The sequence below is a fragment of the Centruroides vittatus genome, unplaced genomic scaffold, assembly GCF_030686945.1.
Source record: "Centruroides vittatus isolate TY-2023 unplaced genomic scaffold, ASM3068694v2 contig_682, whole genome shotgun sequence".
Classification (NCBI taxonomy): Eukaryota; Metazoa; Arthropoda; class Arachnida; order Scorpiones; family Buthidae; genus Centruroides; species Centruroides vittatus.
In genome coordinates, this window is record NW_027122429.1 from 27,013 (window position 1) to 49,061 (window position 22,049).

The following is a 22,049-nucleotide window of genomic DNA, read 5'->3' on the forward strand; positions in this document are numbered from 1 at the left end:
ACACATGAAATTGTTATTCTAGAAAGATATTTTCGAACTTTATTGTAAAGCAAATTCACAAAAATAAAAATTAAAATTAAAAAAAAAATTCAATTAATTTCTGCTTAGAAGTTTCTTAATTTAAACGTGATATAAAAGCATAAATATTGCATTGTGATTTGACATTATTAATTGTCTGGAACGTGTAAATTGTTTCAATCATGCAAATGTCATACTCAGAATGTTAATATTACTGATGTGTTGTTCTCGAGTAGAACGATAAAAAATGAAAAAAAATCATGCGATATTTATTAGCCAATTACAATCATGTCCAGCATTCGTTGATACAGTTTTTTCTTATATTTACAGCTCTGAGTAGCATGTGTATTTAGAGGATATATCTAGTTTGTAGCTGTATCTTTATTCAGAAATATGGATAATTATGAATCAAACGTTTATTTACATCTTGTATACTCGAGAAACATAGCATTGTTAATTACAAAAACCTGAAAGGCATCAGAATCAAGTGGATAGTTTTAACCAATTAAACGCTAATACATTAGCTTTTACATATACATTGTGACAACTCTCTATAAGATTATTTTAAATTAATAATAGATATCAATCATATTTTTAAATATCTTATCTTAATATAAAAACGTTGTAGTAATTTATGTTTGCTACTCTTTATTCGTCCTAATGGAACCGAATATTTAAATATTAGAAAAGATGCAGGAATAAAATAATAAATTGCTATTCATTTGCAGAAAATACGTTTAATGCTGTAATTGTCTCCAGCAGAAAATGAATGCAGAGTTAATATCGTTCCACTGTATAACATTTTTATTGGAATTTTTAAACATCCCGTAGAAAATTACTATTAATTGCATGTCTTTATAGTCATAGCCAACACGTTATTGAAAACTTAATATCATCATACAATAAAAATATAAGTTAACTTACTGATTTAAAATCGATTTTTGTAAGTGTTGCTTCGCAATCGACAACTTTATTTCGATCAAATAATTAACTTCAACAACTGTTTAGAAAGTATTCTTAAAAGTTATTGTTTATGCAACAATAAAAAACGGGCTTACGGAATGATAACCACAGCGCGTGCTTAGTATTGTAGAAAAGTCTACAAACCTTTAAATGGTTTTAGAAGTTAAAAGAATCTTTTTTATACAAATAGGTTTTCTAATTAACTATCAATAATTATATATACACGTGGTATCGAAAACGATCTCTATCTAGTCAGTCATATGTAGTTCTTGAGGCCTTATGTTATTAGATCTAAAAGAAAGGTTAAAAATAAAAGGGCATTAAATCTAGAAAGTCTCCTTGCAGATGTAAGGCCTGTTATAAATCAACTGTTGCTAGAATAGCTTATAAATAGACTTAATTGCAACATCAGGTTTCGAAAAACCCGCTTGTATCGTTAAAAGGTTTTATATATTTTAGAAACACGTGAGGATTATATCTAAAAAGATCACGAGATAGAAGGCCTTAGAATTGGATAGTAATATCGACAATATAAACAGGTGGTCTAATGTAATTTTGAGGCCTCGTAAATACACTTTATAGAAACTTAGGGCTTAGAATGACTTGCTTGAAACATTTCAAAGCTGTTGAAAGGTCGTGTAAACCTGACAGTGGCATCGAGGCCTTTTTACTTAGAAGACACCCCTGTGTTTCCTGCAATAATCTATTATCCCTTTTTATAACGCAGCCTAAACTTTATAAGTATATTTTATAGCAATTTTTAGAAAATAAATATGTCCTAGAAGGATAAATCCGATAAATTTACTATTAATGTACAAAAACTGTGATTAATAGGTTACTCAAGTATCAAAAATATCAAAACTAATTAATAAACTTTCTATGCATAGATTCAAATCGGGTAAAATTTATTTATTTTTTATTAAACGTTGTCTATGATCTCAGCAAATTCCGTAATTCTATACCTAATAGAAGTTTTAGTTTTGGGCCGTATTTTTGGTTCCCTCATATATACATCATTCAAATGACCGAAAATCTCGTGATATATTTGAGTGTTTACGTTAAATACTACAAATTCTGCTACAATCCCGACTTCCCCGTTCACGAAAAACTTCCACGAAAGTCGTCCAACAGCTGTTCTTAAGTCAATAATTAGCATTTGGCAATAATTACTATTAACTTTAGAGGCGCTTTTGACCACATTTGATGGCCTTCTATCTTGACCACATTCACACACTCATCACTGCCCTCAAAATTTTTACAAACTTCTTCAATCCTACCTTGGCAACAGAAGTGCAGGTGTTTATACAATACAAAATAACATAATCATACCCATCATTCAGGGTTGTTCTCAGAGATCGAAGTGTGGTCTTGGTTTCTGGAACACAGCCTATAACTCTGCACTTAAGTGAAACCCTGCCTCCTGGTTGCCGCATACAAGGCTATGAAGACGACACAAGTATTCTAGCTTCACACAGGAAAGTAAACACTTACAGGATATACAATGACATTCTCAATAACATGAAAATGACATGAACATGAAATAAAATGAAATGAAATGAACATGAAAAGTAGAGGTTCAAAGATCTCCAGAACCCTAAACAAAATTACAAAATTTCAAAAAACCTTTGAAAAATGCACCAAAAAGTCCAGTTTACTCCGAAAAGACATCAAGAATCTCGTTTAAGTGACAAAATTAATTAAATTTCTCGGTAAAAAGGACCGAAAAAATTTTCAGGACTTTCTACAAATCGAAAGTTATCAAAAAATGTGTGCCTTACACCAAAAATACGTTTAGAACCCCCCGTACAAGGTGGAAGATTTTAATAAAACCCTCTATAAAATACACTCAGATTTTCCGTATAACTCTCAAATTAGCAAATAAATGCCCGTTTTACCGTTTTGCCCGTTTTACCCGTTTTACTAATTTCTTTCAAAAACGCATTAAAAGTCAGCTATTGTAAGAAAAAGGGCCCCGAGGGCCCACTCATACAATTTGCCTACGAGTTAAATAGCGTAGACAGGACGAACATCAACCTTTACAACCCACAAAAATCCAGATGACACTCAGTCATCGAGATGCTAAGGGATGCCAAAAAGCGGCCACTCAACACGAGCACACAAGAGAATAATTCCCATAGCAACGTCACGTAAATCGGGTTGCATATATCACGAGTTCGTGAATTGTTTAAGATTGATCACTTAGACGAAAAGTGGCTTATTGGGTAAAGGCTACTTTGATTAAAGTTGTTTTTCAACTTGACAGATTATCGTAATGTATATATCTGATATGGATATTTATTAAATAATAGGGTCTTGTTTTTATTAATCATATTAAAACACAATTAATTACGTTACAGTTAAAGATTTCAAATTGCCTCCTTACGGCTGTGTTTCAGTACTCTGCACGTATCCCGGCGGCTTACCGACGTCACCGACGCGCCCTTCTAGGCCGTACGTGTGTCTGAGAGGTCCTATAAATGTACCGAGGGCAGCTATGGAAGAGGCCAAAGATTGTAATTGTAAAGCTTCTTTTTTACACATATAAATAGGGTTTAACAGTTTAGGGCCGTCCTAAACCTTATAAATTAGCCAAGGCTTACTAATAAAATACGATTCTAGATGCAGTGTTTCTATAAAACCTTATAATTAAATGATTAACTGTTGTTTTGGATTCCAGCACATTATAGAGACTTGTCTACGTCTCAGATAGAACCTTATAAGGCCCTGAGAGGTCTTATAAGTGTACCGAGAGTTGCTATAAGAGGCTAAAAAATCTAAATGTAAAGCTATTTTTTTATATAAACAGGCCTTTTAGCAGTACACTAGGTCCTTATGAATTAGTCTAAAAACAAGTGGCTTATTTTTAAAAGACATTTTTATATGTTTGTCTCTTACTAAACAGTTTTTGATACTAAGACGAACAGTTAGCATTTATTAATTTATTTTTGAGGCCTTGTTACCGGTAAATATCATTTATGGAATTGTAACGTGTTTTAAAGGTTTAACAATGCCTCCAACAAATCCTTCTAGGACATATAAATATAAATCCTTCGTAAATAGAAAAACATGATTATGTAATATATGGCTGTTCTCATTAACTTGTAATTCAGATAACAGAGATTGTATTTTTATTACCGGTATTTTCAAATCATAAATAGAAATCATGACTTTTACTTTATATTATTTATTTTATATCAGTCATAATTTATCTATTCATAAAAATTTTAACAATAGGCTCTCGCCAGCCGATTTCAACACGCCACTTGTTATATTTTATTTAACAGTGTGGCAAATATTCCGTTTATAGAATTATTAATAATATTTTTCATATTACTATAGTAATTAGGTTATACAATAATAAATACGGCATTCGGAATCGTAATGGGAGTGAATGTAACGTAAATCTGACACCATTTAACGTAATTCCCGGCAAGGACAGCGTTACAATGTCATCGGCAATTAAAAAGTCGCGTCATATCTACTCTGCAGTAGTGTTTAATATCGTAATGATTTGAATTGGGGTTTTTGTAACGGGACCTTGGCTATTTTTAACCAAAGAAATATCCCCGGAAATTTTTTCATTCCGGAAAATCTGGCAAATTTCTTAATAGTTCACTTATTTTTTTAAATTTTGTGTTAAGGTTGAAAAGGGATAAAAATAAACAGTATAATTAACTCTACTGTAAAAGTGGAAATCACAAGCTTGAAAAACTTAACACCGAACTCCATGGAAAGCGAGAAAAGTGATATATAATAGCGACGACATACACAACAATGAGAAGGCGCATGTATGGTACGATGTGGTGGATTAAAATGAGAACATACTAATTTGTACTACGTAGTACTCAAAGTGTACCTGTACATTCCGAAAATGAAACTAACGATAACACCAGACAAAACGTTCGTACACCGTCATTGTATCAACTGACAAGAGAAAATAAGGTTCATAAAACACATGTTCGTCCTATCAAAGCGATTTTATTCGAATAAGTCTATTATTCATATGTATGAAATAACATCGTAAATAATTGAATTGAGCCAATGTTGATGACATCTGAGCAATAACCTACATCGTGTTCGGAATTTCCAAAACGACAGGATGTATAGTACAGTACATTTAAATAATAATGGAATTTAATTTTGATATTCTATTATAACTCACGAAAGATATTAATTATCCGTGTACTTTCATGTTAGTTACGAAACATTTAAATACTGTTGAATAAAAATAACAAAAACCTTAAATATCACTTTTTCTTACGTCGAACTTACTTTATATTCAATTAATTATGACTAAATGAATAAGAAGAACAACGAATGTTTTCGTGAAATTTATTAAATAAATTTTTAATCATTATTAAATAATTTTGCTCAGTTCAATAATTTTGAAGCCGAATTTCTGCGGCATAAACCGAAAACTTCCGAATAGCATAAATTTTTCTTCGTTCCATTACTTTGCTTCAGCTTTAACTGCAGCCTTTGTCGGTGAACTAAAACAACACCATGTGAGTAATGCAATTGTCTAGAACACGAATGAATTGTTATACAACAGAAAACAACCTGATAGAAGCAGTAGCCTTAGCACTCTCACAAAGCTCCTTCAACTCCATCAAACTCGCTTGCAGATTCTGTGCAAACTTCTCCGTGTCCGTCGAGGGGGCGTTTTTGAAAGAAGAAATGCAAAAGACGATACGATTCTCTTCTGGATTGTATGAGCATCCGTATCCGTCGGGCACCACAGGACCGTATCCAACTTTAATGTCGTAGGTCGTTGGAAGCTACAAAAATCCATTCATTTAATTCTCTTCCACTCGCTAACACTTAGTCAATGCATAGAAAGATGCCTTACTTGACTGGTGGATAAGCGGAAATTCAGGAACTCTTTGTAATAATCAGTATTATAAAGTGCCGGTTCTTCTAAACCATACATAGCAGCCATTTCCTTTAAACACAAAAGATGGTTATCCGGTCCTTCTCCGTTGATTGTCTGCGTAATGACAGATATTATGACAATTACGGAATTGTTAATTACTTTACTCGGTTAATTTATAGCTCTTTCCTACTTACGTAACGGAGAATTTCGGTTTGTTTTTTCACGGCTTTTTGGAATTTATCCCATTTTTCTGTCTAAAGATATCGAACGAGTCAATTTGAATCGTATTTTATAACAATTGAGAAGATTCCATTCAACTGACCTGACTCAGAGAAGGATCTAACATAGACTTTGAGAATTCCAAAGCCTCTTGGCTAGAAGCGCGGATGTTGTCGATGCGACCGAATCTGAATTTTCTTAAAGCGGCACTTTCGTAAGTGGCCGTCACTTTGTTATGCATTCTGATAATAATAATAACATTGATTAACGTTTAACTACATTCAAATATGCATTAAAAGAAAGAGAAACATCGTTCAAATAAACCTGAAGTATGTCAACTGCAAACACAACTGAATGAACACATCTGGACTGATATTTTGTTTCTTCGGAAATCCTTTGCCGTAATTCTTAAATATAAAAACGTTGAGTTCGAGCGTGTCGATTAACCTGAAAATAATATTTACAGAGAGTATTTATACGTTTTCGAACAATAATTGTCTTTAAAGATCAAATAAAACACAGCTGTAAAGCTATAATGAGTGCCATAACTACGTAGGTGCAACGGGTGCACAGATATAAAGAAGCTCCTGAAATGAAGAAAAAAGATTTATTTTCAAATATTAAACTTTGCTGTGTGCGGTCCAATTTCGTAATGTTTTGACTAATATTTCAAAATGGCCAACCCTTTCTATCGTACGTATTTTTTCTTCCAAAAATGGTTAGTCAAAACTAAAATCTTATACATGGCGCATGAAAAAACTCGTTATATGATTGGCTATGATGCACAAATAACAGGAAATTATTTTAGGCTCTTAAATAAATTAAATAATAAATGTTTTCAGATGTTACATTTGTCGAAGGACTTCTTAAAAATAACAGAATATTGAGCTGAGATTGCCACAATGTTTATTTGTAATTACGATAAATTTCACTCGAGAAATAATAATAAATCAATTGATAGAATCAAAAAAATCTACTAAATGGTAGAACCAATATGCGCTATAGCCAATTGTCGGTTAATAAAAGTTAAAGTCTTTTCAAATCTAAACACCACAAACTTAGTGATTTTACGTGTTGCTTTACGTATCATAACTGTTAGAAGTTATGATACTAAAGATAGGCAAAGCGCAAACTGACATTTTTTCTTGTTTTCTGCCTGTCAATGATAATTATTATTAGCGGAAAGTCAAAATTACAGAATCTTACGTGTCTGTGACGGCGGATGCATTTTTAATCTCTTCTGCAAGTGATTCACTGATATTCCACGTAAGTCTTTTAACTAACATTTCATCGTCTGATTTTCGTTCGCTACCCGCTAAGTGTAGATGCTGATCATTTTCCCTGTAAATACATCAATCACTTCACTTCTGTTTCTTATATTTAATTCAAGAGATAACAATATCTTACAAGAAATCCAGAAATTCTTCACAGAATCTTAAAACGGTAATCCCTTCCGACACCGAATGTTCGATTACAATTCCGTTCACACCATTTTTGGTCACGATAAACTACGGAACGGCAAGAGTAAATAATTTCGTATCAGTTAATGTACGATTTTATACAATTGAAAATTACCGACACTTTTTCTGTTACTTGTTAGCAATAAATAAATTTTACCTGAATAAATTTATCGAACCATCTGTTACCGGTGGAATGTTCAGTTCTATTACCGTGAAGGATGTGGTGGGCCATTTCTTCCAACCTCTCGTCCGAAAAGCTCTTCGATCTGGTTTGTTTCCTTACCCCTTTGTTCGATTCATCCATGCACACCACAAACATAGAATTTTCAATAATCCGAATGGATTCTTTATTGATTTCATCTGCGTAATCGTACATTTTAGTTAACGATCAAGGATTTTTAATAGAGAGGATGCGGTCGAAGTTTTAAACGCGAAAACGTGTAAGTCAGACATTCAGCGCTGCCTTCCTGTAAGTCTAGAAGTTTGACAATGGTGTTTGGAACGTCAAAGGAATCATGCTGGACGTTCTAAATGCCATTGTCATACTTCTAAGATTACAGGAAGGCAGCGCTGAATGTTCGACGTTCACGTTTTCGCGTTGAAAACGTCGGCCGCAACCTCTCTAATATCAAAGAAATGGCTTTGGCTTTCATCTCTCACTTTCGATCATTCCTTCTCGTATCCTTGCCCATTCTTTCCGATTGAGAGCTGTGAGAATGCCCACTGGTGGATAGTGTGGTTTCAGCTTACTTAACGCTTCGATTTTCTTGAGCTCTTCTGTGAGAGTGTTTACACTTGGATAACTATCCATAAAAGGAGTCACCCTCATTTGAAATAACTGTTGAATATTTAAACATATAATTGTGAAAACATCAGCATATATCAATCTAATCTATATATATATATAAACGAATGTATGTCTGTGTGTGTGTGTGTGTGTGTGTGTGTGTTTGTCTGTGTGTGTGTTTGTCCTTCATGCATTACCACACCATTTATCCGATTGCCATGAAACTTTGGGAAGTTGTTTAATACATTCCCGTGATAGTTTGTGGCATATGTGAAGATAATTATTTCCCCCCTTCCAAAAATATATTTATATGTGGATTAAGGCTTTTATGTCCAACAGATGGCGCTAACTTCCGACGACCTAAGTTTGCTTTTCTGTGAGGCATTATGCTTTTCTGTGAGAATGTAGTCCATTCTCACAGAAAAGCATAATGCCATAAAGAATATCATTTTCTATCTATCTATATAAATAAAATATAACGTTTGTTTGTTCCACCCGATTCCTTTGAAATTTTGACACAACGTTGCATTCGAATATGCACGTGTTTTTATATAATATACATGTCGAAATTCTCCCTACGGGGGGAAAGGGACAGGATTAAGGCTTACTGTGAAGAACTCGGCTTCTATTTATACTATTTTACATGCGGTTTTTTGCGTTTTTAATTTCGTTTTAATAGGTGACGTCAACAGAATATACACTAAAAAGGGATTTTTCGATATTCCCCAGCGGGGAAAGGGACAGGATTAGGGCTTACTGTGAAGAACTCGGCCTCTATTTATACTATTTTACATGCGGTTTTTTGCGTTTTTAATCGCGTTTTAATAGGTGACGTCAACAGAATATACACTAAAAAGGGATTTTTTGAAATTCCTTTTACAGGGGAAGTGTTACACATTTATAATAGATACATTTTGAGCCACAACAACGCGTGGCCGGGTCAGCTAGTATCTAATAAATCCATGTAATTAAAATTAATTAAGTACAAAATGCAAATGAAATAGAGAAAGTACTTTCTCAACACTGGAATGGTTCTGTGGTAATATAAATAATGTAAATGAAAACGTCTTCGAGAAGATACCTTTACTAATTAGTACAGATAAATTTAATACGGTACGTGTTTACTACAATATACACTATCATATGAAAACATGCAGTTGCGGGATAGACAAAGATTACATCAGTGTCTGCACAAAAAACTTGAGAATTAGACGTAAAGAACGTCAATATAATGTGAAAGAGGGGTTCAATAGAAAAATGTCGCCTGAGGTTGGCCTATTTAATAGGTTGAAAACATTTGCAAATAGAACGAATCAACAACCAAAAAGATGTTTAGTGATATATTTTGTTCTGCTGAAGTGATTTAGATTATTGATTACCACTACCCTGTATTCATCAATCAATTGTACTTTTTTCCATTATTTTTATAAAAGGCAACTTCAAAATATCGGAAAGTTATAAAAACGATCAAAAGCATTGTTTTTTTCCTTATTACCTGATTGTTGCACACCACAATGAAATATCTGCTGCCTTCACTAAAAATGTGCTCGTCTTTAATCGCGCCTGGTCTTCTGTACGCCGTGAAGAACTGATAATACGTGGCCATGGAAAGTGCATTCCCTTTCCCTTGTCCTCCAGCAAATTCCTCTTTTAATTCAACTCTACAATAATTCAAATGAATTATTTTAGTAACTGTTTCTTTCGTGTAAATAATTTGTCTCTTATTTGTGATTTCCATTTACCTGTCGAGTTTTTTGTTGAAATTAAGCGAGAAGAGAATAAATTTCGCCACGAATCTGAGAAATAGTACAAAGTCATTAATAAGACAAATTAGAAATGTTTATTTTACGAGTAATCATTACCGAAATCTTTCGTCATCCGTTTTGAATTCTCGTTTTGGCAGCAGGAAGAACGGATTGGAGTTGATTGGAAGAGGCAAAGGATTTTTCAAATACATATCGTTTAGCCAGAATTCGGTCACCTGCAAAGGCGTTTATTATTATTTCTAGCGAAACAGCTTGTCGAGAAAGAAGAAACACTCACGTAATTTTCATTGCTTTCTGCATATTTCTTCAAGAATTCCTGCAGCTTTTGAATTTCCTCCGACTTTTGATATTCTTCGACCAATCTTCGAGCTTCCTCGTATTTGTTACTAGGAACAATTGCTTTTATTCCTTCCAAAAATCTGTTTAGAGTAACAGACAGCTCGGGAACCGACGGCTTTGGCAATTTCTATAAAGGAAAGTGATTTATCAAATGAAAATGTATTATGGTTGTTGAATGCACTGTCAATTACGTTACAGAATATAAAATCCTTTATTATAATTGATGATTTCGACTCACTCTTTCTTTTCTTTCCCACATTTTCGTTTCGTTTCAGAAGAAGGAGCTCGAATTGCAACAATTTGCTGAAGACTTTTGTTAAAGTTGAAACAATGTAAGTCGGTTGTTGCACAATAATGCTTTGATAATATTAATGCGTAATTGATAAAAGTAAAATCATAACCTTATTTCAAGATTTATTTTGGTAGTTCAAATTTGTAATTCATGTTAATAAAATTATTTTAAAATTTTTTTTGTTTGTATGTCACATGAGGGTGATCAGCAAAGGAAATGTCCCATAAAAAATCTTATGGGGAAAGACTTTTATGGCAAATTGATCTCAATTTGGGTGTTATAAACGTCAAAAAAGCCGAAAAGCCGTTGTTCAGCTCCACTTTTGTCATTTCCTTTGTAGTGTTATTGGAATGCAATTTGAAAAAATTGTATGCCTATGAAGTCCCACTGTCGTCTTCCTTTCTGCACCCGCATTGAGACTAAGTCACAATAAATAATTTTTCGTTTATGGTTGAGTTTATATATCCGATAAATTTACTATTAATGTACAAAAACTGTGATTAATAGGTTACTCAAGTATCAAAAATATCAAAACTAATTAATAAACTTTCTATGCATAGATTCGAATCAAGTAAAATTTATTTATTTTTTATTAAACGTTGTCTATGATCTCAGCAAATTCCGTAATTCTATACCTAATAGAAGTTTTAGTTTTGGGCCGTATTTTTGGTTCCCTCATATATACATCATTGAAATGACCGAAAATCTTGTGATATATTTGAGTGTTTACGTTAAATACTACAAATTCTGCTACAATCCCGACTTCCCCGTTCACGAAAAACTTCCACGAAAGTCGTCCAACAGCTGTTCTTAAGGTCAATAATTAGCATTTGGCAATAATTACTATTAACTTTAGAGGCGCTTTTGATCACATTTGATGGCCTTCTATCTTGACCACATCACACACTCATCACTGCCCTCAAAATTTTTACAAACTTCTTCAATCTTACCTTGGCAACAGAAGTGCAGGTGTTTATACAATACAAAATGACATAATTATACCCATCATTCAGGGTTGTTCTCAGAGATCGAGGTGTGGTCTTGGTTTCTGGAACACAGCCTATAACTCTGCACTTAAGTAAAACGCTGCCTCCTGGTTGCTGCATACAAGGCTATGCAGACGACAAAACTATCCTAGCTTCACACAGGAAAGTAAACACTTACAGGATATGCAATGACATTCTCAATAACATTTATCAGTGGAATATTCAGCATAGGCAACCCATTAACACAGAGAAATGCGAAAGCATGATGTTAGAAAGGCGCCACACATAAAGAAGCTTACCTTTCGAGTAGGCGCTCACAGAATAAAGCAAACAACAAAAATTAAATATTTAGGTGTGATTCTTGAGAAGCGACTTAACTTCACACCCCACATTAACTTTATCACGGACAAAGCTAAAATGACGTCTAACGCCTTCATTAGTATTGCTAGGAACACATGGGGCGTGGCCCTAACGCTACTAACTTGTAAGCTTATTTACAGGGGTGCAATTCAGCCAGCACTACTCTATGCCATACAGGTCTGGGTCCATGTTGCCGCCAAAGTCCATAACCGTAAAAAACTGTTTTCTGTTCAAAGGGTTCTAGCTCTCCACATTTGTAAGGTATATAGGATCGCACCAAATTCACTTAGTTTTTCGCTGCAATAGGTACAATCCCGTTAGGGATAATGAGAGCTGCTATTTCTGTAGGGCACAATTGACTTTGCAACTCGCATCAACTCATTCACATATGTACAGTACAGTACAATGTTCCATCATCTACTTGCATTCATAATTCTTATTGGCTTACTTGAGAGCACTCACTCACGGATGGCAATTAGCTTTCCCTTTGTTTCAACTGTTAGTTTAAACAGTTGAAACAATTTGTAACAGTTGTAACTTTTCTAACTTTGTATTTTAAATTTCATTTTCCGTTTCCTTTCCAGTCTAAATTCGATTAGTTTAAGTTAGTCCTAGTTGTAAGTTAGACTAGGAACGCTTAGCTTGGTTTTCGGTTAGGTTGTGATAAGTTAGATGAAATTAGATTAGAGTTGTTAGCTTTAGTTTTCTGATTACGTTATGGTAGGTTAGTTTAGTTAGTGAGTAAGTTAATGTTTAAAAAATAAAATAAAAATCAATTAAAATTTTAAAAAATTTCGGGGTCTTGCTCGTTTGTCTTCAGTCGGTCCGTTCGTCTTGTGTAGTTTGTCGTTGTGTTCGTTCGCTTTTTGCGCTGTCTGTCTAGCTGCTAATAGTATTAAGATTCGCGCTCGCGTTCAGTTTTATTAGTATTAAGCAGATATAAGCCTTCCTACTAACAGCCATTTGGCACTAACTTCTACCTTAGATATTCGCGGCGGCACTCAATTATTGCTCTTGTCTATATTCAGCTATTCTTTTAGACCCTACGGGGGACTACAGCCTTGCAGCCTAAAAAAAACTACATGCCAACATCACACGTAGAGGGTACTGTAGCCAGACATAGGCGTTCAGAGGGAGCCTACCTTTCTTTACTGTCTATCACATCTCCCTCCTTTCTCCCCCTTTCCCTTACCCTCTCTTCCACCGTCTAAACACCTTGTGTACAGCTGATGGCTTTCATTTATGTATATATGTTCTTAAACGCGTTTCGAGGTGGTGTTATTCTCGCAGAAAATTTTATTTTCTAATTATTCTTAATTCATAAATTATCAAAATACATTTGTATTTATTAATTTTAAGCATGCTTATTAGTTTTTATAAGTTTTGGTTGTTACGATATGTCACATATTGTTAATAACCAATATGTAATCTATTTGTAGCAAGTCCTTGAAAATTCTTTATTTCTCACAACCTGTAATATCTTGAATAATTGCGCTGATGCTGTCTTCACTTTTTACCATGCCCAGTAGCTTCAATAACTCCATTATGCCAGGTTGTGCAAATAGGGTAAGGATACAAAGGAGTACGAAGTATGCAAGTATGAAGTGTTTCTTCATAAACCCAATTATTAAAGCCAAAGAAACTACTGAATTATTGGGTTCTAAGTTTTACGCCGATATTAAAGAAGCCGAGGTAGACCAATCAAGAATACTAGACAGCAAAAGAAACACTGCAACGCATCTCAAAAACGAACCAGAAATTGTCGAGGCTACAGTCCAATTCGTAGCAAATTCAAAAATAGTTGTTAAGAAGATTAGGAATTTTTAATTATTTACATGAAATCATTTTTAGACGTTTCAAAGTATATATAATGCTCTTAAAATTTTGTAATCACCAAGAGATGGCACTACATGTAATTACGTTTACCTTCTGTGACAGCCATTTTATTTCTAATTCTGAGCAAACTTTTTCTTCTGTTTCTTTCACTGCATTCTTAAAACTTTCTTTATCTAAATATACTTTCCTAACTGTGTTGGCCATTATTTATCCTAACTATTAATCAGAAACATTAAAAATAATAATAATGAAAATAATATCTATATATTTATTCAGACAATATTATTTGTGTTTTATTATAGCTTACCAGGTTTTCCATAAATTTATGTAAAATACTTTAATGGTAAATAAGTTTTTCAAGTTCTGTTTACCTCGTAAATAAAAATGTTCACTTTAATTTTACTCTTTATTTTAAACCATAACACAGTAAAAGAACAAATATTGCCAGGCGGCTTCAATACAATATTGGTAGACCCTTTTTTCTCTAAATATTCTGTGCTGAAATGAAGGTCTTATTTTTAGAAATTAAATTTTTAATAATTAAAATAATATAATATAATAATTAATAATTCAGATTACAATTTAATTTACTTTTTATTTATAAAAACAATTGTAAATTATTAATTTGTTAGTATACTTTATACACAAATATTATTTTATTATGTGTATTAAATTTGTATATTTTAAACCCTTTGCATACTTTGTTCCTTTTTATGCTTTTATCATATTTCTACGAATCATGTCTTTGAATGTATTCTTCGATCAAATGATCAAAAGGTATATAAAAGGTAAGATGTGAGGAAATGGCATTAAACGTAATAAGTGTTATTGATTATACAAAAATATATCACTGTAAAATAAGTTTTTATTTATAATAGAAGCCGACTTCTTTAGGATAAGCCTTAATTCTTAACCTCTCCCCCGCGGGGGGGGATTTCTATAAATCCTTTTTTAGTGTGCATTCTCGTGGTGTACCCTATTAAACGCGGTCAAAAACGCAAAACACCGCCTCTAAAATAGTACAGTAGAAGCCCAGTGCTTTAGGAAAAGATTTAATCCTCTTCCTCTACCCCGTGGGGGATTTCGAAAAGTCCCTCTTAGTGTACTGTACATTCTCGTGACATACCCTGTGTACCAAACTTCAACTTACCCTCCTAACCGTTTGGGTTCTGCGCTTATTATTGGACTATGAACTAAATAAAGATGAATTAAATAAAAATGGAAATAAAGCCAAGTGTTTAATTAAAACTCAACTTTGATTTCATAGTCCAACAATCAACAAAATTAGTAAAATTATTAATTTTCATTAATTATTCTCATAAATATTACTAAAATTGATAATTAATTAAACTATTTACGGGAAACGATTATGATATTAATGGACTGAAAGCAATATTGTTAGGATTATTTTTAAAAATTTATACTAAAATTTTGATTATATTTAAATAATTCTACGATGTTTAATTATTAAAATGTTTAAATATGCTATTTTAACGTAGATTTATGACGAATTAACACTTGCAAAAGTTCGATACCATAGTGGCATAGTTGATCCTGCGTTTAAGCTTGATGAACGAGCTGACAAGATGGAATTTGTCAATTTTTCTTACCTGTCCACACCTAAAATGGAGCCTGTTTCCTATGGAAAGTCCTATTGGGTAGTACCCTTTTGGCAGATCGCCTATGTGTTACGTTGCATAAATTCCTTTGACTGAATGTAATCAGAATTTGAAATACACATTATAAAACGCTGTATATCTGAGAGATGAAGTTTAAAAGGATAAAGTTAGATATTTCAATTATTTTGTATTGTAATATAATTGGAAATTAATATCTAATTTAAACAATATTAACTTTGAGTTAGGCGCGCGGGGGCGCTCTCGCGGAGTTCTGCGCATGGGGCGCAGGTGTACCCCCCGCACCTAACATTTTAAAAAATCGAAATTTTTTTCGCAGTTTTTTGTTTTCGATGTTTCTGGGATTGTGTTTCTGATGTATTAATCAATAAATGTACTCAAAATATATCGTTTTCGTTTATTTATAACGAAAACAAAAAAGTATTACGTTTCGGGAATTTTTCAGGGAAAAAATCGTCAACTTCAAAAGTCCATTTTTCAAACTGTAAACAAGTGTGAGGACCACAATTTCCCCACTCCAAAAATACCTCGATGTTAACATTTTGTGAACTACTGTTTTCAACATTTGTAATATAATAATATTTACTTAATCACTTATTTTTACCATTTTTTGATAATTATGTATTTGCGTGAACTTCAATTGTATTTTAAACAACAACCGAAGTTGTAAGAGGAAATTCGCCTATTTTACCAATCTGGGGACCTCCTTTTCTAAATTTTAATACTAACTTAAAACGATTAGAATAAAACGGTTTATTATCCAAATCTCACAACATGCCAAGGAAAAAATGACAAAGCAATCAATGAGTAATGATGAGAACTGCCCCAAAAGCAAGATGAGTCACATCGACTCAATGATGACTCTACAAAAGCTAGATGTCATTGCCAAATAAAAACAACAGAAAACGATCATCTCAGCTGCGATGACGACACCGCAAATAAATCGTCACCCGATGATGACACCACAAATGGATCATCACCGGATGACGAACCTTTTCATGCTGGAAGTATTTAAAAGGAGAGGTCCAGCCCGACAAAATGAGTACCATTCTCATACTCAGAGAGACAGAGGTTCTCACCAGTATAGTTGTCATACTCAAGACAGAGTATAATTCTCACATTCAAGACAGGCAGTAAGTGAGAGCAGACCCAGGACAGCAGACAAGAGAGAATAGACCAGAGGCGGTCAGACAGACACAGGACTTTAGCAGCCAGAAAGTGCAGTCCAGTCCAGACAGTACCAGAACAGTACAAGCAAGAAAGAGCGAGAGTGAAACAGGATCAAGAGATTGACTAACTGTCGAAATAGACGAAAAGAAGACATCTTCTTTAAATGGTATGTTGTGAGTCGCGTAGTTCGAATACCCCCCGTTAGGTACCCCCCTCGTTGTATGGATAAAGATAGGCGGATTTCCAAAAATCGGATTTGATAACTCTGTTCCGAACTTTCAGTTTTTATTTTGCTAATAAATTCCTTGATTGATTAAATCCTCTAATTGATTATATCCGACTCTGTATTCTTCCTCCTGAGAGGCTCATTCCTGGACTTTAGAGTGACTCTTACCCTCGCGCCTTAGTCATTTACTTCATCCCAGTCGGTGGTGTTTCCAGTAAAACACACCTGGTGGCAGGACCCTATCAAAAAAACGTACGTAATAAAACATCTTGACGGCCCCGAACCCCACATTCGACTTCTGCAATGGTTGGACTGTAACTAACTAATTACTTTTATTTACTTTCTGTGATGAGATAACAATAACACCTATTCAAACACGTCTACTTCGTACTTTGTCTTATCGTAAAAGTTTCTGAAGTCTTTGTATTTTCTGTTCTAATGCATTCTTGCGAGTGAAGGTTACTCAAAAGAATTATGTTTTTCTTTTTTTCCTCGGCAAATTGTAAAGGTATATTAATGGTTATTTATTTCCCAAATATCTTGTGAGTTTTCTAACCCTGTTTGCTTTAGATCAGATCTCTCGTTTTATCAATTCATTAGTTACAACTAGACTATTAGCTTCCTCCTTCAAGATTTTGTCAAATTCCAAAAAATGAAAATTTTTAAGTAGCTATTTTTGTGTCTGGCTCGCTCTTGTGAAAGCCTGAGCAGGAGTACAATGTTCTAAGACATAGACTTGTCACTTGAATGCAACTGATTCTCGCCGAGTAAAAAAAAATCGTTTTTCATATACTGGGAACACGTCGAATCGATCGATTAGTATTTGTCTAATTATTGATACAGAATTTGCTTGCTGTCACCACATCGACCATGAGTGTCTTCCTTCTGCAGCTAAAATTCTGCTTATTAAATCTACATTAGATATTATCTATTTGAAAATTAAAATAAACAAACTGTTTAATTTTGTCATTTCCAGTATTTGTTTAAAATTTTTATGAAAACACCGCTTCCCTATTATCTAATGTTACGGCACGCTATAACCATGGTTCTATTTAGCCATTTTATAAAATAATCATAAGAATCGAATAAGACGGTTAGCATTCGCGTGAAATATGTAATATTGTTTTATCGCATACGTTGTGATTAAATATTAGATTGTTTGACGTAGATTTAAATATATCTGATTGAAACATATCGGCTGTGTCGCTAGTTGTAAATAGATCAATCTTGAAAATGGATGGCTTCGGTACTTAGCCGTTTTGTTTTTTTTCTTCAAGTTCTTTTAGGCTTTTCCGTAGCAATAGTAATAGTGAATGAATATCTCTCATTATTATTATCATTTTTACTATTTCTTTTTATGAATATAAAGTTATTTTATTAAATTTTCTTTAGTAGCTGTATTTTATGTTTATCAGGTGGTAGTCTCTTTAATCCGAATAACGGTAGACTGTCTCACAGCTAAACAGGTTTAATAACTCCTTTATTGGTTTTTTAACATATGCATTTCGGATCATTGTTATAAGTCCTGATCCCTCCTCAGTGCTACAAAGAACAAAGGTTTTTTATTAACATTATTTTTTATTGTTTTTTGTAGCACTGAGGAGGGATCAGGACTTATAACACTGATCCGAAATGCATATGTTAAAAAACCAATAAAGGAGTTATTAAACCTGTTTAGCTCTGAGACAGTCTACCGTTATACGAATTAAAGAGACTACCACCTGATAAAGTTATTTTGTCAAAATAAGTCTGCAAATTCCAATATGGCAATGATTTCTTCGGCCATGTTGTCACGTTTCCAGACGTTCGAATAAAAGCATTAACTTCACTTTCAAAATTTGTTAAAATTTCCTTTTCGATAATATTGAGCATTATATTTAAATTAAATAATTAGTTAAATGTTGCTATAAAATTTGTTTACAGATTAAAATTTTTGTTACAAATTCCATTTGAATATTAAACTCAACATTTTTTACACTGATTTAAAATAAGGAAGAAAAAAAGAGCAGCTTATTTATTGTATGTATATAAAACGCATGCTTCTGCATTAATAATATATTTATGCACAGTTTATCAATGTTACTTTTCTATAATGCCCAGAAATTAATGTACAAAATTCATTTTTAATAAAGATCATTTAAACAAAAATAAATAAATATGCATCGATATTTTAAAAATTTTATGTATTTTTATTAAGACAGCTTTAACGTCACGCGGAAACGCAAGAATTCGGGCAACAATAGTTTTTCCATTATTGCACTTTCTTTGTTGAGAGAATATTTTCGAAGCTATAAGACGTATTCGAAAGTTTGTGCGGAAATTTTTTGAAGAAAATTGCGTTAAATATAAACGTGAGTAATATCTTCACAGACTACAAAATATACTGTACAAATATTTTTTATAAAAATACAATTACCGATCTAGAAAATTGTCGTTAAGTAATCATAAGGTTCTTAAAATTAATTAATTGCAAAAACTAGAACAAGAAATTAATTACAAGATATATTTCAATATTTTAAACTGATTTGGAATAGAATATATCTTATTACGACAGTCGAAGTAAATAATAATGAGCATAAATCTGTGAAAAATATTTGCTTGATTATCCCCTGACGCTTAGACGCAAATAATTCACGAATTGTTTTTTTTTTCAGAGTTCAGAATGGATAAAATTGAGAAATATCTAAATGTGAATGCAGATGAGGATAGTGAGCGAGATTTGGTGTTTTCTGAAGAAAAATTTGATCCTCCCGATGTCGTCATGAAATTCCCAACGAATTATGACGATCCAGATAATTTCTTGAGTTGGGATTTGGATAGTTATCGAGAAACAAATTATACAGAAATCGTTCTCGATCTTGCAGAAGATTATTTTGGCTATAGCGATTCTAATTCGCAACATGTTGATAAAGACAGTGTTTACTTTCGTTGCCATGAGTTTGAAAATCATCATGAATCGCTTGCTCAGAAAGTTGAGCTGCAAGCTGTCAACGATTGTTTTAAGAGGTAAGATTTGACATAAAAATCTTATGTTTATAGGTATTTAATACGTATTTTATCTCATTTTCTATTGTTGTTTCTAGTAATCCACAGTTATTGTGTGAAGAGAAATTTGATCCTCTCGATTCCAGCAAGAATATCCCAACAGATTATGATGATCTAGATAATTTCTTGAGTTGGGATTTGGATAGTTACCGAGAAACGAATTATATGGTTCTGGATCTTACTGAGGATTACTTCGGCTATAGCAATTTTAATTCGCAACAGGTTGATAACAAAGATACTTACTTTCGTTGCGATGAGTCTGAAAATCGTCATGTAGCGCGTGATCAGAAAGTTGAGCTGCAAGATGTCAACGGTTGTCTCAACAGGTACAATTAAATACAAATATCTTTCTTATATACGTATTTAATAAGCATTTTGCCTCATTTTCTGTCGTTTTTTCTAGAAATCCAGAGTTATTGTGTGAGGAACAATTAGTTCCTCCCAGTCTTAGTATAAACTCACAAACAAATAATGATGATTGTAATAGTTTCTGTAGTTGGAATGTAGAAGGTTATGAAGAAATGGACTATTCGGACATTGTTGTTGATTTTAGTGAGAATTATTTCAACGACTACGATTGTAATTCGCAACAAGTTTTTGAAAATAATGTTTACGTGTGTTGCTATAAATGCAATAATAAAGCTCTATCCTGTGATGAGAAAGATGAGGAGCGGGAAGTTACTAAAAATGGTTTTAATACGTAAGATTTTCATATTTATTTAATACATATTTTTACCTCACATTCTACATTGGTTTTATATTACAGAAATAAAATAATTTTAATATATTCTAGGAAAATATAAAAATATGACTTATAATTAAAATTGATATTTAATATTTATATATTCACTAACATTATATAAAAGATTTCATTTATTTTTTTGATTATTTCATGTAGTAAAAAAGAAATTATAAAATGAAAGATCTAATCATAAATAAATTTTACTATTATTTTTATACTTTAATGATAATGCGCCAGTTCTTCAATAATGATAAATTCGATTTTGACAATGATCGTTATTTTTTGAATTTACAATTTGTTTCTGTAAAGTAAATGAAGATGAAGATCTAAAAATTTAGTTAATACAATATTACGTTTGGTGAATTTAAGTAGTTAATATTTATTAAAATTGATGGATTTTCATATTTCATAGGACCTTTTCTATTTATCGAAAGTTTGTCTGAATATAGAAAGTTGTGACCTTTTTTCAGTAATTTATCATCTGTACCTTTTAGACAACATTTTGCCAGCAGATACTGAAAGAGACAAATAATCTGAAAATTCTTGATCTGCGTGACGCACAAATCTCTATTATTAAATTATCTGTATCTCTGTTTATAAGATCCTAAGCAGTTAGCATCGAATTTTCATTCTTTGTACCTCTTCTATTCTCTACTCAGCAAGAAAAACACAGCATTACTACATCATAGGCAAATACATGAATTCGCAAATTGTAAAACTATATTTAGCTGAGATAGAATGTTTTGGAACTGCTAAGTGGATTAATACATTCTGTATTTGTATTACTTCTGCCCTACACCAAGGAATCCAGAACAAGTTGTACATGATTTTAGTCTTTCTGTAGACAGGATATTATATTAATTAATGTCCAAATTTTAAAATGTTTTAAACGGCATTGTACGATAGTAACGTTTCACACTACGTTTCACACTGTTGCCATGGTTGAAGGTGTTACGTTAATGAAATCGACAGAGCCTTTGAGGAAAAAGTAGTATCATGTGAAGTTCTTTCATTTGCAAGACATCAAGTCAACATTACATAACACTTTCATCTACTGAATATCTCTGTCTGAAAGGCCATATATCATAATATTCCCTGTGTAATAAATTTCAAACGTAGCATTTTCACTCATGCAGAAAAATTGATTACTTTCTTCATACAAACGTTGAATTACATTTTACTGTTTTAATCTATAATTAATAATAATAAATATATGTTGTCAATAGTTTTCAATTCACTTCCATTTTTCATTTTAATAAAACAGGAAAATTGAGGCTATGGCATTTAATGTGCATGTCAATCAGTCAATGGACATTGCACCAAAGAAGAA

At 32.7% G+C, this 22,049-nt stretch overlaps 2 protein-coding genes across 2 annotated transcripts; both read right to left on the reverse strand.

The window, feature by feature from the left end:
* Nucleotides 1-5,412: 5,412 nt before the first annotated feature.
* On the reverse strand, nucleotides 5,413-7,359 carry LOC136980253 (choline O-acetyltransferase-like). The gene is made up of 7 exons (XM_067276343.1): nucleotides 7,280-7,359; nucleotides 6,398-6,520; nucleotides 6,177-6,315; nucleotides 6,049-6,108; nucleotides 5,831-5,968; nucleotides 5,542-5,759; nucleotides 5,413-5,471 (listed from the first exon to the last, which is right to left on the reverse strand). Exons 1-7 carry the CDS (start codon nucleotides 7,357-7,359, stop codon nucleotides 5,432-5,434), a joined length of 798 nt encoding a protein of 265 aa, XP_067132444.1. The 3' UTR covers nucleotides 5,413-5,431.
* Nucleotides 7,360-7,476: 117 nt separating this feature from the next.
* Nucleotides 7,477-10,058, reverse strand: LOC136980254 (choline O-acetyltransferase-like). The gene is made up of 4 exons (XM_067276344.1): nucleotides 9,816-10,058; nucleotides 8,194-8,371; nucleotides 7,691-7,893; nucleotides 7,477-7,581 (listed from the first exon to the last, which is right to left on the reverse strand). Exons 1-4 carry the CDS (start codon nucleotides 10,056-10,058, stop codon nucleotides 7,477-7,479), a joined length of 729 nt encoding a protein of 242 aa, XP_067132445.1.
* Nucleotides 10,059-22,049: the final 11,991 nt, after the last annotated feature.

Excerpts from the sequence above, each read along its gene's own strand:
- LOC136980254 (XM_067276344.1), bottom strand. The coding sequence starts at position 10,058 with ATGGAAATCACAAATAAGAGACAAATTATTTACACGAAAGAAACAGTT. Across the intron at positions 8,372-9,815 it reads TTGTGGTGTGCAACAATCAG|TTATTTCAAATGAGGGTGAC; the intron begins GTAATAAGGAAA and ends AATATTCAACAG. Across the intron at positions 7,894-8,193 it reads ACGAGAAGGAATGATCGAAA|ATGAAATCAATAAAGAATCC; the intron begins GTGAGAGATGAA and ends ACGATTACGCAG.
- LOC136980253 (XM_067276343.1), bottom strand. The coding sequence starts at position 7,359 with ATGTTAGTTAAAAGACTTACGTGGAATATCAGTGAATCACTTGCAGAA. Across the intron at positions 6,316-6,397 it reads TTGCAGTTGACATACTTCAG|AATGCATAACAAAGTGACGG; the intron begins GTTTATTTGAAC and ends TATTATTATCAG. Across the intron at positions 5,472-5,541 it reads AAGGCTACTGCTTCTATCAG|TTCACCGACAAAGGCTGCAG; the intron begins GTTGTTTTCTGT and ends GTGTTGTTTTAG.